At 46.4% G+C, this 14,350-nt stretch overlaps 1 protein-coding gene across 1 annotated transcript in view; it reads left to right on the top strand.

Annotated features, from left to right (window-relative positions):
- Positions 1–14,350, top strand: part of LOC121293962 (glucagon-like peptide 2 receptor) — a 69,888-nt gene that overhangs the window by 30,852 nt on the left and 24,686 nt on the right. The window contains exons 9-11 of the mRNA XM_041217451.1: positions 5,904–5,964; positions 8,301–8,370; positions 13,991–14,079. Of these exons, the coding sequence (XP_041073385.1) occupies positions 5,904–5,964; positions 8,301–8,370; positions 13,991–14,079 (220 nt within the window). The remainder of the gene's footprint in view (positions 1–5,903; positions 5,965–8,300; positions 8,371–13,990; positions 14,080–14,350) is intronic.

Raw genomic sequence — 14,350 nt, 5'->3', positions numbered from 1 at the left:
CTCATCATCTGACTCGGACTCAGCAAATCTCTGGCCTCAGCCTGCAGGACACCAGGGAAGTCACTGGAGTGGATCAGACAGTGCGATGCACTCACCAGATTGTGATCCCGAGGCTACTCTGAAGCTAGGTCCCACTGAGGTGTGTGTCTCTGCATTGGTGGAGGGCGTGGGTGAGCGCTGTGACAGGACTTCAAGGAGGGTGCTTCCAGATTCCTCTTCAGAGGTTTCTTCAGGGCTTGACTGGAGGCCCTGGGTCATGGACTCAGTCGGCTGTTTCCCAGGTGTGCCTGTGAAAAAGGACACATCACTCACAGCACAGTTCCTGATGGATGTTGCACTGCTGGATCCTCGCTTGGTAGATCATCGCCGACCTCACCGTCAGCACAGGATCGATCCAGATCGTTGCCAGTCAGCTGGATGACTCTGTTTTCAAAGTCTGTCAAGAGCTTGATTTCAGGCATTCCTCCACCAGTCTGCGACCTCGTTTGTTGAGCACCAGCTTGTCCTGCATGGATAGAGATGGAGAGAGTGTAAGCAGGACGCCCGCCAGGCCAGATGATAAGTATGCCTGGCATGTGTAGGTGCTGAGTGGCCCCATGGATGGGATGAGGACAATGACGGTGTGTGTGAGAGAGTGAATGGTGATGCCCCTTAAACCGGCAGTGAGTAAGGGCCCTGTGGATGTGTGATGGGTTTGTGAGTGTGTGAGTTGAGAGTAATGAAATGAGTGACTTACCCTGGTGGAACAGAGGAGATCATACATCCTCTTGTGGCACTGTCCTCTTTTGAAGGGCCTTGGTGCTGACCACCGCTGCTACCGCTTCCCAAGCTTGGTTCATCACACTGCTGCCCATCCTGCAGCCCGAGGTCATCCCAGGGGGTCTCCATGGCGTCCAAAAGATGTCCCAGATAAGCATCACTAAACCCGAGGGCTGTAGTCTTTTTGCCTTTCAAGGATATCTTCCCTGCAGCAGTCGTGGGCTGGAAACACTGAGATGTGGTGAGCATGGCTGGACTTTAGATATGGCGCCCAGCATGATGAAGTGGTAAGGTGATGGCGGGCGGGTGGGTGAATGAGAGCTCGCCCGGCATCAAAACAGCACCTTTCCCGGGAATGCATAAATAATGTGGGGGTTTAGGGCGATATGGTGTGAAAACCCACCAGCATGGCCAGGCAAATCTGGGGTGATTCCGCCCCAAGTCTGTCATATCCCACCTCCAGGACACTGCCTGTCATCTATCTGCTCCCCACTCCACCCCCACCTTTGGTTCTCCTGAAGCCACCAAGGCTCTAGCTTAGGAAGTCAAAGCTACAGGTCATAGAGCACAACTAGCCTGAATGACAAGGCTACTCAGACCTCTATTTGCAGTTATATTTCTTCTATGCAGCTTCTTCTTTGTTTTAATTTTGAAGAGTTGGTCTTAATACTGATGCTTTGTTGATGGAATAACCCTATATCAGGGCAGCAAGATCTGTTAGTAACAACAATTTGAGATAAGTGCAGATGGATCTTAACATGGACGAAGGGTTTCCATAAACCAGCTGAAGACAGCGCTATGGAAGCCCAGCTGCCTTTTGCTGGGAGGTGCGGCCCAGAATGAAAAAACATTGAAACTGGGAAATAAGAATACTGGTCAGAACTGTTTTTTCCTTCTGGGTGGGGCATGCTGGGATGTGCTGGAGCATGCTGGGGCATGCTGGGGCATGCTGGGATATTCTGAAACATGCTGGAGAATGTTGGGCATGCTGGAGCAGTGCTGGGGAGTGCTGGGGCTGTGCTGTGGATTTGCTAAGGGTTATGCTGAGGCATTGCTGGGGAATGTTGGGGAGTGATGGGGCTGCACTGGGGAATGCTGGGGCATGCAGGGATTGTTGGAGCTGTGCTGGCGTTGTGCTGGGTAGTAATGGGGAGTGCTGGGCCGTTCTGTGCCACCAGCACTTACAGCATTGACTGCACATCGCACTTTCTTGAGAGCAGCACTTGCACAGGTGTCCTCTGCATGGATCAAAGGCAACTGTTTCCGCACTACCCTGGCATTACAGCTCCGCTGCCTGGTGTGACATCAGACTTCCTAATTCAGTCCATGTGGGCCCATTGAACACCGTCAATCATCAGTCTATGAAGATCAAGCAGTGAGCTGCAGGATGGGCACATCTCTGCAAGTTCTGTGCAGTGTATTTGGCGGTGCTGTGGTTAGTTGCTGGATTTGTCAGGGAGTGTTGTTGCATCTCAGGGGAGTAGGTGACCTGTCCACACACAGGCTGGAAGAGATATGGGAGCAGCAGTGACACTGTCTCTGGGTCTGCAGCACAACTGAGGGATGGAGCCAGGACTGAGGAAGGCAAGCTCTTCCCTCTGCATGATGTCCTCTGTCAACTTGGAGCCTGAACTCTTGCATGCTCTTTGACACTGAATGTCTGTCTTGGCTCCTCATTGTTGACTTAGAAACAGCTGTCATTGTCCCCAGGAGTAAACACCTGGCACCTCCATCTCAATAACACAATTTGAGTCTTCTGATCTTTAACAATTAAAACCCTCAGGTTTACTGTAAGATTCCAGCATGTCACATGACCCCTTTCATTTACCCGATATTTAAAGATACGATCCCAAACTATAACACTCTTACAAACCAGAGGATATAGTCCCAAAACTTAATAATAATCCCATAAACCTCACACTTGTAACAGGTTTATGTGAGGGAAGCAGATATGGGGTGGGAAGGAAGAGGTCACACCAGGAGCAGATTGCTCATTATGCCAGGTAGCAGAATAAGAGTGAGCTGGGAATTGTGAAGTCAGGAGTGTGGTAGATGGTTATGAGGTTGCAGCATCAAACCTATGTGCTGCCTGTGACTAGTGGAACAGGGGTGGGCAGATTGCAAATTGTGACACCCCAAACCCAAAAAAAGGTTAGAAAAGAAAGAAATACATTTGTATAGATCCTTTATTGATCACTGGATGTCCCAAAACATTTTGCAGCCAATTAAGTATTTTTGAAGTGTAGCCACTGTTGCAATACAAGAAATGTGGCAGTCAACATACGCAGAGCAAGGTCCAACAAACAGCAAAGCGAGAATCTCCAAATATTCCGCTTTTGTGATGTTGATTGAGGAATAAATATTGGCCAGGACAACAAGGACAACTCCCCTGCTCATCTTCAAAATAGTGCTATGGATTCTTTTACATTCACTGAGAAGGTAGACAGTGCCTTGGTTTAATGCTTCTTCCAAATGTCATTGTCATCAGCTGTCCCTCAATTCAATTATGATGCCATGGGTCTTCATGCGATTGAACTGGCTGAGTTTCAACCCGCAGATCTTTGAGCACATGGGGTGAGACATCCCACGAGCTAGTGGGATCCAGAGTGCAGGATTTGCTTCCTTTTCTTCCCTTCTCTGCCGCCGCTCTGCCTCATCATTAAGACGTTGGGACTCAAAGCTTGATACAGCTTGATGGAGAGGGTGTCGCCATTCTGCACTGTTGGTAGCAGGCTCCTCCCAGTCATTAAGATCAATGCTGCCATGTTTCACGGAGACTCTCAGGGTGTCTTTGCAGCATATTCTTTGTCCTCACCTGGAACGTTGGCCATTTGAGAGTTGAGGAAACAGGATCTGGCAGAGGAGATGGTTTTCGGCCATCCAGATACAGTGTCCAGTCCATCGAAGTTGATTTTGCAGATGTTTTGCCTAAATGCTTGTGCAGCTGTCTTCAAGAAGGACACTGACATCTGTTCAATGGTCCTCCCATTGAATCAAGTGGACGCTGTGAAGTCATTGCTAGTGAAATTTCTCCAGCACTCTTATGCGTCACCAATACACAATCTAGGTCTCATTGGAGTACAGGAGCATGAACACTACGACTTCTGTTGACTTGTGGACATCTTTGCTTTCAAACGCTCACTGCCATAGTTTGTAGAAGGCTGAGCTGGTACAGCTGATCCGGTGTTGGATCTGCTCATCAAAAGTGGCCTTTTGAGGGAGATCACTGCATAGGCATGGGAATTGCTCAACATATTCCAGAGACCCACCTTCAACTGTATGGGATGTTGAATATTTAACTGACCAGGTGTGAGTTGATCTATGAGTTTTGCTTTGACAATGTTCAAGGATAGGCTGAGTCTCTTGCGTGCAGAATTGAAGAGATCGAGAATGGTTTGCAAATGTGGTGCAGGGTGGACAGCAACACTGCAATCAACCGCAAACTGTAGATTATGTACGTCTATAGTGATAAATTTAGTTTTGGCATGGAGGCAACTGAGGTTAAGGAACTTCCATCTAGAAGATACTTAACATACCAGAGGGCAGTCGATTTTTGAAAAGGTCTGGTCACTGTCAGGTTGATTGTAAATAGCCTGGGGACTATCACACAGCCTTGCTTAGTACGGGTTCAGATTTTGAAGTCTGTTTCAGATTTCCCACTCCAAGACAGTTGCAGTCATATCATCATGAAGCAGTTGCAGAATTTGGATGAACTTTCTTGGACATCCAGATCCACAGAGCCTCGCAATACACAGAGTCAAATTGCGATTTACTGTACCACCAAACTATAAATTGCATAAGCTCCAATATAGTTTAGAATTTATATTGTCTCACATAGTATTCTGTATCACTAACTCATAACTCGTGAATCTGACTCTGGACACTCTCTGCTGGGGAGGTACATTCTTAAGAAGAGATTCCTGACTCCTATTAATATCTGGGATATTATACTGGCTAAAATATGTTTAGAAAAGGCTTTCTGGAAGACAGTAATATTCTCAGGGGGTGTCTTTCCTTAAGGGAAAATTATATCAGTTCTTCAGAGCCAATTAGTGTCTTTGAGGTATGTATATCTTAATGTGAAGTTGACAGTGATCATTTGATGGTACTCCTGATCTAGGATTTATCCAAAAAGGTGCAAGGATTATAGTCACCACAATTTAAAATTCATATTTTTCTGTTTAACTATCTCTTTAAGGCATTGCCCTGCCCTATTTTGGTAACCTGTCAGCTCTTACATCTCCAGTCCTCCACCTCTGACATCTTGTATATCTCCCACTACTTTCACCATTTGCCTTCAGCCATTTAGGCACTATAGTTTGAGAAGAACCTCTGCACCTCCTTCTCCTCTTCAAGGTGCACGTTAAAACCTATCACTTTGATCAAGCATTTAATTGTCCCTCCTAACATCTCCTTCTTTGTCTCAGTGTCAGTTTTTGTCTGATTACATTTCTGTGTAGACCCTTGGGACAATTCCTGGCATTAATGTTGTAATATAAATGCAGGTTTCTTTTGACTTCCCATCCTGCCATGTGCTGGGCCTGTGGTGTATTTAGTATGGATCTCAAGAGAAAAAAATTCCCCATGTATCTATTGATTTATGAGCAATGACAAAGGACATCTGCTAGTATTATATAGAATGACAAGAGCTATTGTGTTTCTTTGTTATAATCCATTTTGGAGGTTGGGTTGACTTTGAATACCAATATTCTCCACTTCTACAGAGTAGAACCAGAAGAATTAGAAAAACTCGGATGAAAGCTCTATCAAGCTATTCAGGGTGGTAAAGGTGGAGTTGGAGCTGGTTGGACTTCCAGCTGCCACTTTGACCTCCCCATGACCCTGTAACAAATCCCTGTTGAGGGGAGTTGGTGGTGGGGGATTGTGGGGGGCGGGGGATTGTGGGGGGCGGGGGGGAGGGGCCTGCTCCCTGGGGCTGGATTTTCTAGTTTCACTTGAAGGTATTGCTTTGAAGTTTCCAGTCTCAAGAAAGAATCCTTAAATATACCCACTGAATAAAATGTCACAGTTACCTAGGTATGCACTTCAGTTGAACCTCCACACCGGGACCAAGTGGTCTTCGAGTAGAATCCTTCCACAACAAGTCTTGATGCAACTCAAAAACAAACTTCTTTCTCTTTCAGGGTGCCCACTATTCTTTGTTATACCTTGGACAATATCAAAGATTATCTATGAGAATGAATGGTAAGATATACTGAAAAGAAAATCTGTTGCTTTGTAACTCTGTTAATAATTGGACTGGTTTATTGTTTTACTTGAAACACACACAATCTTGGAACATTCTCTCAGACGCTTGAATGTAAAGATGTCTAATCTGATTAATGATCCCTCTCTCACATCAAGCCACTCTCTCTTCTGTTGTCTCTCACTTTCACGTTGCCAGCTGGAAGATATGTTTTAGGATGATTCCCTAGCCTGATACTGGGGAACTTAAACAGCCAAGTTGACATTTAGCAAGCAAGAGATGTTTCCAGACATTTTAATGGTGGCCTTCTAAACTTTGCGTATATGGTGTTGCTCATGTGCTTAAAAACAGAAAATACTGGAGGAAATTAATGCTAAAATAATAATATTTAAAGTTAATAAAATAATGAAAATTCAGCAGGTCTGGTAGTATCTGTGGAGAGAAAAACAGAGTTAACATTTCAGGTCCACGACCTGTTTCTCTCTGCATGGATGCAGACAGGCCTGCTGAATATTCCCAGTGTTTTTCCGTTTTTATTTCAGATTTCCGGAATCTGGATATTCGCTGTTGTTTACATTGCTTCAAATATTCTTCTTTCACATAATTTTAATGTACCAGATATCAAATCATATGTAAACTTAGCTGTGACATGTAGACACTAATGAACTAACACACACACACACATACACACACACACAAGTATACACAAAGAATATGAGAACATTAGAAATAGGGGCTGGAGCAGGCCATTTGGTCCTTTAAGCCTGCTCAACCATTCAATACGACCTTGCTTAATCTGCTTGAACTCCACCTTCCTCACAGAGTCCAAAGTGTGAAAGGAAAGCACGATGTGAGAGTCATAGGGTCATAGATTCATTTACGGCACAGAAGTTGGCTATATGTCCCATTGAGCCCACGCTGGCTTACCATCAGAGAGGAAAAGGCATGGGGAGAAAATTAACAACAGCAAGGCAGTGAATTCTTTTTAAAAATTCCTAAGATACAGGGCGGAATTTTACATCCCATGGGCAGGCGCATGCCTGACCCGATCGGGCGAGAAGATGTCGGGCGAGCATCCCGACGTCATCGTGTACTCGCACGACGGGCGAGTGCAAAAGCCGGAAGTGCACCCGCCGACAATTAAGAGAGCAAGTAAGCGCATTGACAGCGCCGTTGATTCTGATTTTTCGCTGCCCACCCAACCTTACGGTTGGCAGCCTTTGCATTTCTTCGTTAAACCTCATCCAAGGGCCGGGATGAAATGTCTGTGATGAAATAAAATAAAAATAAATATCTGCGGGCAGCATTTCGATCAGCCGTATTTTCAGATGATTGATCATGGCGCATGGACCCTTTTTTCAGCTTTTAAAGCCTTTGTTTGATCATTTTCAGGCATGCAGCACCCTGAGGCAGCTGTCCACCTTCAGGGAGCTTTCTCGCAGCCCTCACCTGCACCTGTGGAAATATCATTGCCTGTCCCCACCCCAGCAGCGCCCGCGGAAATATCATTGCCCGCCCCCACCCCAGCAGCGCCCGTGGAAATATCATTGCCCGTCCCCCACCCTGGCAGCGCCCGCGGAAGTATCATTGCCCGCCCCCTTCCCACCGCAGCAGCGCCCGCGGAAATATCATTGCCCGCCCCCACCCCAGCAGCGCCCGCGGAAATATCATTGCCCGTCCCCCACCCTGGCAGCGCCCGCGGAAATATCATTGCCCACCCCCACCCTGGCAGCGCCCACGGAAATATCATTGCCCGCCCCCACCCCAGCAGCGCCCGCGGAAATATCATTGCCCACCCCCACCCCAGCAGCACCCGTGGAAATATCATTGCCCACCCCCACCCCAGCAGCGCCCGCGGAAATATCATTGTCCGCCCCCACCCCAGCAGCGCCCGCGGAAATATCATTGCCCGCCCCCTTCCCACCCCAGCAGCGCCCGCGGAAATATCATTGCCCGCCCCCTTCCCACCCCAGCAGCGCCCGCGGAAATATTATTGCCCGCCCCCACCCCAGCAGCGCCCGCGGAAATATCATTGCCCACCCCCACCCCTGCAGCGCCCGCGGAAATATCATTGTCCGCCCCCTTCCCACCCCAGCAGCGCCCGCGGAAATATCATTGCCCACCCCCTTCTCACCCCCACCTCTGAGCTTTTTAGCACGCGTGTCACACTGACTGGCCGTTAATTGTCTAGCCAGTGCGAAATTGTGGTCGAGGGCCAATCGTAGTCGGGGGCCCGTTTCCCATCCGATCCCAGGCCCACCAAAGGTTAAATTCAGGCCATAATATTTTACAAGAAATAATGATTATATTTACTGGTAAATTTATTGTGTATTAGGTGCTGGGGAATAAACAGACACATGGGCATCTGGTGGATCATCAGGGGACCAGTGATATTTGCAATTATAGTGAGTATCAAAGCATTCTTCTCTTGGTATATATGCAATTAAAATCATTTTTGAACAGTTTAATCATCACCCATCCTATCGTTTCATGTTTGTTCGATGGGCAGTGTCACTTATGTATGGTAAAGTTCAAATCGGATTTCTGGTAGGCATCTTCAAGTTTCAAGAATGAAGCTTATTTCTTACATGACAAACTGTTCAGTGCTTTTCCACGGTTACAAAGCTAAATTTTAAATAAAAATAACACTCAAGCCAGCCACTTTAATTTAAAATGTATTTCAGGCTTTATATTTTTCCAAATCTGGACGCACGATCTTAAGTTCAAATGATCAGACTTAACAATCAAATTCATGCTTTTGTATTCACATGGACAAATCCACAAACTTAAAACAACATCCAAGGCAAGACCACAAAGGGTTAACAACTTTCAGCTCTGTAGAGAAGAGCACACACATGCACAGAGGTGAACAGACTTGCGTTCATAGAAAGCTTCCAACATTCACATACACAAAACAGAGATCAAAATCCAAAATCCAATCAGGTTGGCCGGCAGCTCTCCAGTCCCTCCGGGCACAGCGTTACAGTGGCCGGAAGAGGCACTGCAGGGAGTTGCCTGGCACTAAGTCCCGGGATCCAGAGGACAAGTTAAGTGGCAGGGGTCCCAGGGAGGGGAGTGTCGGGATTGCCTGGAGGGTTACCATAGGAGGCGATCGGGGACTTGTGGTGGGGGGAGAAAGGCCAGGGGGTTATGGAGGGAGGTCCGGAGGTCATCAGGCCTTAAGAGGTAGGTGCCCAGCAGCAGAAGGGGGCTTCTGATGGAGACACACCCCCCCTTTCCGCACCGATCCAACAATCTTTATTTACGGCCTTCCCCAACTCCCCGAGCTGTTAACCGCCCACCAGCCTAGAAATTGAGGCCTGGCTGGGCTAGGCAGCCACTCAAAGGCCTTAACTGAGGCAAGGCTGGCTTCCCATCCCAAGTCCTGCCCGCCCCAACATAAAGTCGCTCCAAGGTCGGCGTGGGAGGGAATCCTGACCATGCAATTTCACACTCCCCCTGCCACCCCCACCGCCTCAGATCCCGCTGGGGTGGAGCGTGTGGTGGGGAGGAAGCATAAAATCCTGGCCATGAAGTTGCAAGGAGTTTATACTTACAAAGCATTCATGCCGTCAGGTCTATGCTGATTGTAGGCTTCAGTGATTGGCCGGATCACTTCTCCCTCTTGACTGCACTAACCAAATTCAAAATTGATTGTTTTCTATATAGTTAAAATCACCATGTACTAAGTTGGTGATGGATCCTCAGTTTCCAGATATTCTTTGGCAGAACCTGGTTCAGACCGACTATGTGGGAAATTGTCCAGGGTATTTGGTTGTTAGCTGGTAGTTAGTTGTGCTTATACAGTCTCAGGGAGCCACACACGCATCTACCTTTCCAGATTTCCAAGGCCTACTTTAAAGCTTTCTAATAAGCTTCTTTTGTCCTAGTCCTGATGAGCTTTGTAGGGGAACAAGTTCCTCCTCAAGACAAAAAGTCACAATTCAGCAATTTTGAGAAAAACAATTTCCAATCAGTCCTGCTGCTTCCAACGTCTCAAAGCACGATGGCCAAGGTTGGTCAAGATTAAGCAGTTTGTACGTGTATATGCACATACCATAATGGTTGGATAGCCTACGCAATTTTCAACCTAATCTACAGTCCTTCTTTCCACTGATTCTAGGTCCCGCCTGACTGTACTACACTGTTCGCATTATGACATTGTTTTCACAGAACGTTTCAGTCCCTTTGCTGAGGAGTCTCCTCAATGCCCTGCCATTCATTTTGGCTGCCGGGAGTCATCCAATTTTTATTTTATTTGTTCATGGGATATGAGCATCGCTAGCAAAATCAGCATTTCTTGCCCATCCCTAACTGACTTGAGGTGGTGGTGAGCTACCTCCTTGAACCGCTGCAGTCCATATCGTGTAGGCGTACCTACAGTGCTGTTAGGGAGAGAGTTCTGGGACTTTGACTGAGTGACAGTCAAGGAATGATGATATAGTTCCAAGCCAGGATGGTGTATGACTTGGAGGGAATCAGCAATATACAACAGTCGCAATCTTGGTACAATCACTTCCTGGTCATCTGGAACTGATTCAGACTATATTATTTAACTACAAATGCAGAAGTTAGAGGGTAATTAGTCTCTGAGGGAATGCTATTCATCTGATAAACTCTGTTTTGGAAAGTTGTAAACAACTTTCATTTATTTAACATCTTTAATGTAGTAAAACATCCAAAGATACTTCACACATGGACACCAAGAGATGTTATGGGAGGTGACTAAAAGATTGTCAAAGGGGTATGTTTTAAGAAATAACTTAAATGAAGAGAGAAGTGGAAAGATAGAGAGGTGCAAGGAGAAAATTACCAAGCTTAGGGTCTCAGCGACTGAAAGCACAACCACTAACAGTGGACTAAAGGGTGTTAACATCAGGGCTTTGGATTGGCTTAAGCTAATGAAGGGAGGTAGATGGAGGATAGCCAGGAGAGCATCGAACCAGTCAAGTCTGGTGGTAACAAGGGCATGGATGAGTTTGTCAGCAGCAGATGGGCAGTGGCAAGAATGGAGATGACCATGTTAGAGATGGGGGATCAGACAGTCTTGGTGGTGGAGGGGACAGAGAGTAAGAAACTCAGTCAAGTAGAATGACAGTGTTACCAACAGTTTGGTTCAGCCTCAGACAGTTGCAAGGGAGGGGGAGGGAAGTGAAGAGTGTTTGAGACAGGGACCAAATACAATAGCTTCAGGGCGGAATTGTCCCAGATTTGCACTAAGTGTGATAGTGGGCCAGTTTTACTCACCGGCTGCAATGGTGGCTTTTCACGCCGTATTGATCCAATCCCACTTCAATAATCATGCATTTTCAGGAAACAGGCTGTTTCGCTGGCGGGCTGCCTCCAATTCAGCCGCCACACCGTCACCTCATTACTTCCTCACGCCGGGTGCCATATTTAAAGTGCAGCCATGTGCACACCTCTCAGTGCTTCCAGCCCAGGACTGCTGCACAAGAGACATGGCCCCTATAGGCAAGAAGACTGCAGCTCCACAATTCAGTGACGCATCCTTGAGGCACCTCCTGGACACCGCTGGAGCCTGCACAATGCCCTCTCTACTCCCGCCTTGGCCGCAGGAGACCCATCAGAGCCACCAGTCCACCTTGGGAGGCGGTGGCAGAGATGGTCAGTGCCAACCCTGTATAGAAGAGGTTCACCATCCAGTGCAGATAAAGGATGGTTGATCTCATCCGTGCCACCAGGGTAAGGCAACCATCTCATCATCCTGAACTCACACACTCACAAGGCCATCACACATTCACTGTCATCTCACTCACTGCCAGTTCAAGAAACATCACCACTCACTCTTTCACACGCAACCTCATATCTCCATCTGACCTCACCTCCTCTGGAGACTGCCTCCTCAGCCTCTTGAGGCCACTTGCACAGATTAACATGTGCCCCCACACACATGCTGGGATTTTCCCTTCCCCAGTAATGCCCTAGCCTTGCAGCCTCTTTCTTTGCCTGAGGTCTCTTCTCCCCCTTCCCCAAGCAAACCCTAGCCATGCAGCCGCTGAAAAGCCACCCCCATCTTACAGCTGGTCTGGTAAGTAGAGACCTGCCCGTGAGCCTCGCTATAAGTGATGTGGTGCTGCCTGCGAAGCCTGGCATTGATGACCACAGGTGCTGCCCACAGCTAGGTAGACACTAAGTCTCGAGGGAAGTGCAGCTCGCCAAGTGCACTTTGTTTATGTTCAGTTGTGAGACACGTTGGTGTGCAATCACACCGGCATGCTCGGATGATCCAGCATTGGGGGGATGATTCTGGTGAGCTGAGTTTAAAATAACATGCAGATATATTAAAATGACATTTCCAATATGCAGCAACAGAAAACACAGCCTGTCATTGACAGGTGCAGCGGACGATTGCAAACTGGTTTCACGATGTCGTGAAACCAATTTTTGGCTTTCCTGCCATATTGTCCGCTCATGCTCGCCATGACAACCGGCACAAACAGGCACGGAACATTCCGCCCTCAGACTCCCAAATATTTAATTGAAAAGAACTTCTGCTCGTTAAATATTGGATATAACAAACCAATGTGAAATTTGTTGGCTTGCTTACAAAACACTCCCTGGCCTCGTACCTCTCTACCTCTGTAACCTCATCCAGCTGTGCAACCATCTGAGATCTCTGCAGCCCTATAATGTTAGCCTCTTGCACATCCTGCATTTTCACTGTGGCACTATTGGCAGCTGTGCCTTTAGCTGGCTGGTCCCAAAGCTCTGGAATTCCCTCCCTCAAATTCTCTGTCTCCATCTCTCTTCATTCCCTTAAAACATATCTTCAAACCCTCCTTTCTGATTAATCTTTTAGAAACTTGTGCCAATATCACCTTATGTAGTTCGGTGTCAATATTTTGTTTGATGAGCTCATGTGAAGTGTTTTTAGATGCCTTACTGGATTAAAGGTGCTATGTCAATGCAAGTTTTTGTTGTTGAAACTGTAGGTACACTGAGTGACATGTGCTGCAGCCAATCCATTTTCCCACCAGCTCCTCAACAGGCTGGAAACTGGCCAATCAATGCCACAGAATGGCAGGATTTACAAAGATTATTTCTGTTGATAGAAGCTTATGCTTAGAATTTGCCCATTGGGTTTAAATATTTTTGTACTAATTGAGATGAACTTTGTCCTTGTGATGAGGCAATGGGACAAACCCTTTGAAACTGACTGTCAGTCCTCTAGAGGGCCGGAGACCCCTGTTTGAAAACCCCTGGAATGAATCACACTCAGTGACACAATTTATGACCAGGGGGAGCAGTGAGATGAACTTGGCTTGTGGCCAGTGGGAGATGTCTAAACAGTATATTCATCCACTGTCTAACTTGCTCTCACCTTTACAACATTGGTAGTAATTTTAAATTGAACTTTGCGTTCTCCTTATCAATCCAAGCCTACTATTCTGCTGTTACTGTTCAGGGAAAGTGTTCTTGTCATAATATAGTTTAAGGAAGGCTCTTCAAAATCCACAGATAAATATTGGATGCTTTTGGACCGTGCTCTGCTTTCACACGGCTAGTAGTGGTCTGCGTCAGAAGACTCTGTCACTTTATCATAGCTAATCTTCATATTTTTCAAATTTGTGACAACTTGTAGGTGCCATCAGAGAAAAACTATTGGCAATTTAGCAACTGAATCTAACATTTTGCCAACAAAGCTCAAAATATTTGCACTAATTCCTTACATTGGTTGTGTCAACTTGGCTTGGGAGTAAACACCATCACCTCTGAGTCATAATACTGTGACCTGAAGCCCTCCTCCTAACTCTCCAATATAAGGCAGGGGTGCATTGTCAATACATCCATTATTATGGATAAGATGTTACCCCAAAGTACTTGTTCCAATGCTTCAGATGAATATTAAAGATTCCTCGGTGCTACTTGAAGAGGAACAAATTCTCCCGATATCCTAACCAATATTCCACCCTTATCATTCACAGTTATTTATGGTAGCTGCTTCATTTACATAATAAATGAATATGTAATAATGGTAACTGAGTGTTTTATTCTTTCTTGCAGATGAATTTCTACATCTTCATAAAAATTTTGAAAATGTTGCTTTCCAAACTTAAAGCCCAACAAATGCGATTCAGTGACTACAAGTACAGGTATGTGCCTTCATTTAGGGTTATATGTGGTTTACTATCTTTATAATAGATGGGTAGGTAATTAGCCACAGTCCATGAGGGACCATCTCTCTCTGTTAGGGAGAGACAAGTGGTTACATAGCTTGAGGGGATCACTCTGCATCAAGCATGGGGCAAGGCAAGGAAGCACGACCCAAGTCTACCACAACTGGAAAAGGAATTTAGCATTCACTGTGGCCAATATTCTGAACCACGCCAGCCATCTAGCCAACTGAGCTAACCATCTTTATAA

This window comes from Carcharodon carcharias, chromosome 22 (assembly GCF_017639515.1).
Source record: "Carcharodon carcharias isolate sCarCar2 chromosome 22, sCarCar2.pri, whole genome shotgun sequence".
Classification (NCBI taxonomy): Eukaryota; Metazoa; Chordata; class Chondrichthyes; order Lamniformes; family Lamnidae; genus Carcharodon; species Carcharodon carcharias.
This window is presented reverse-complemented; position numbering and strand designations above follow the sequence as displayed.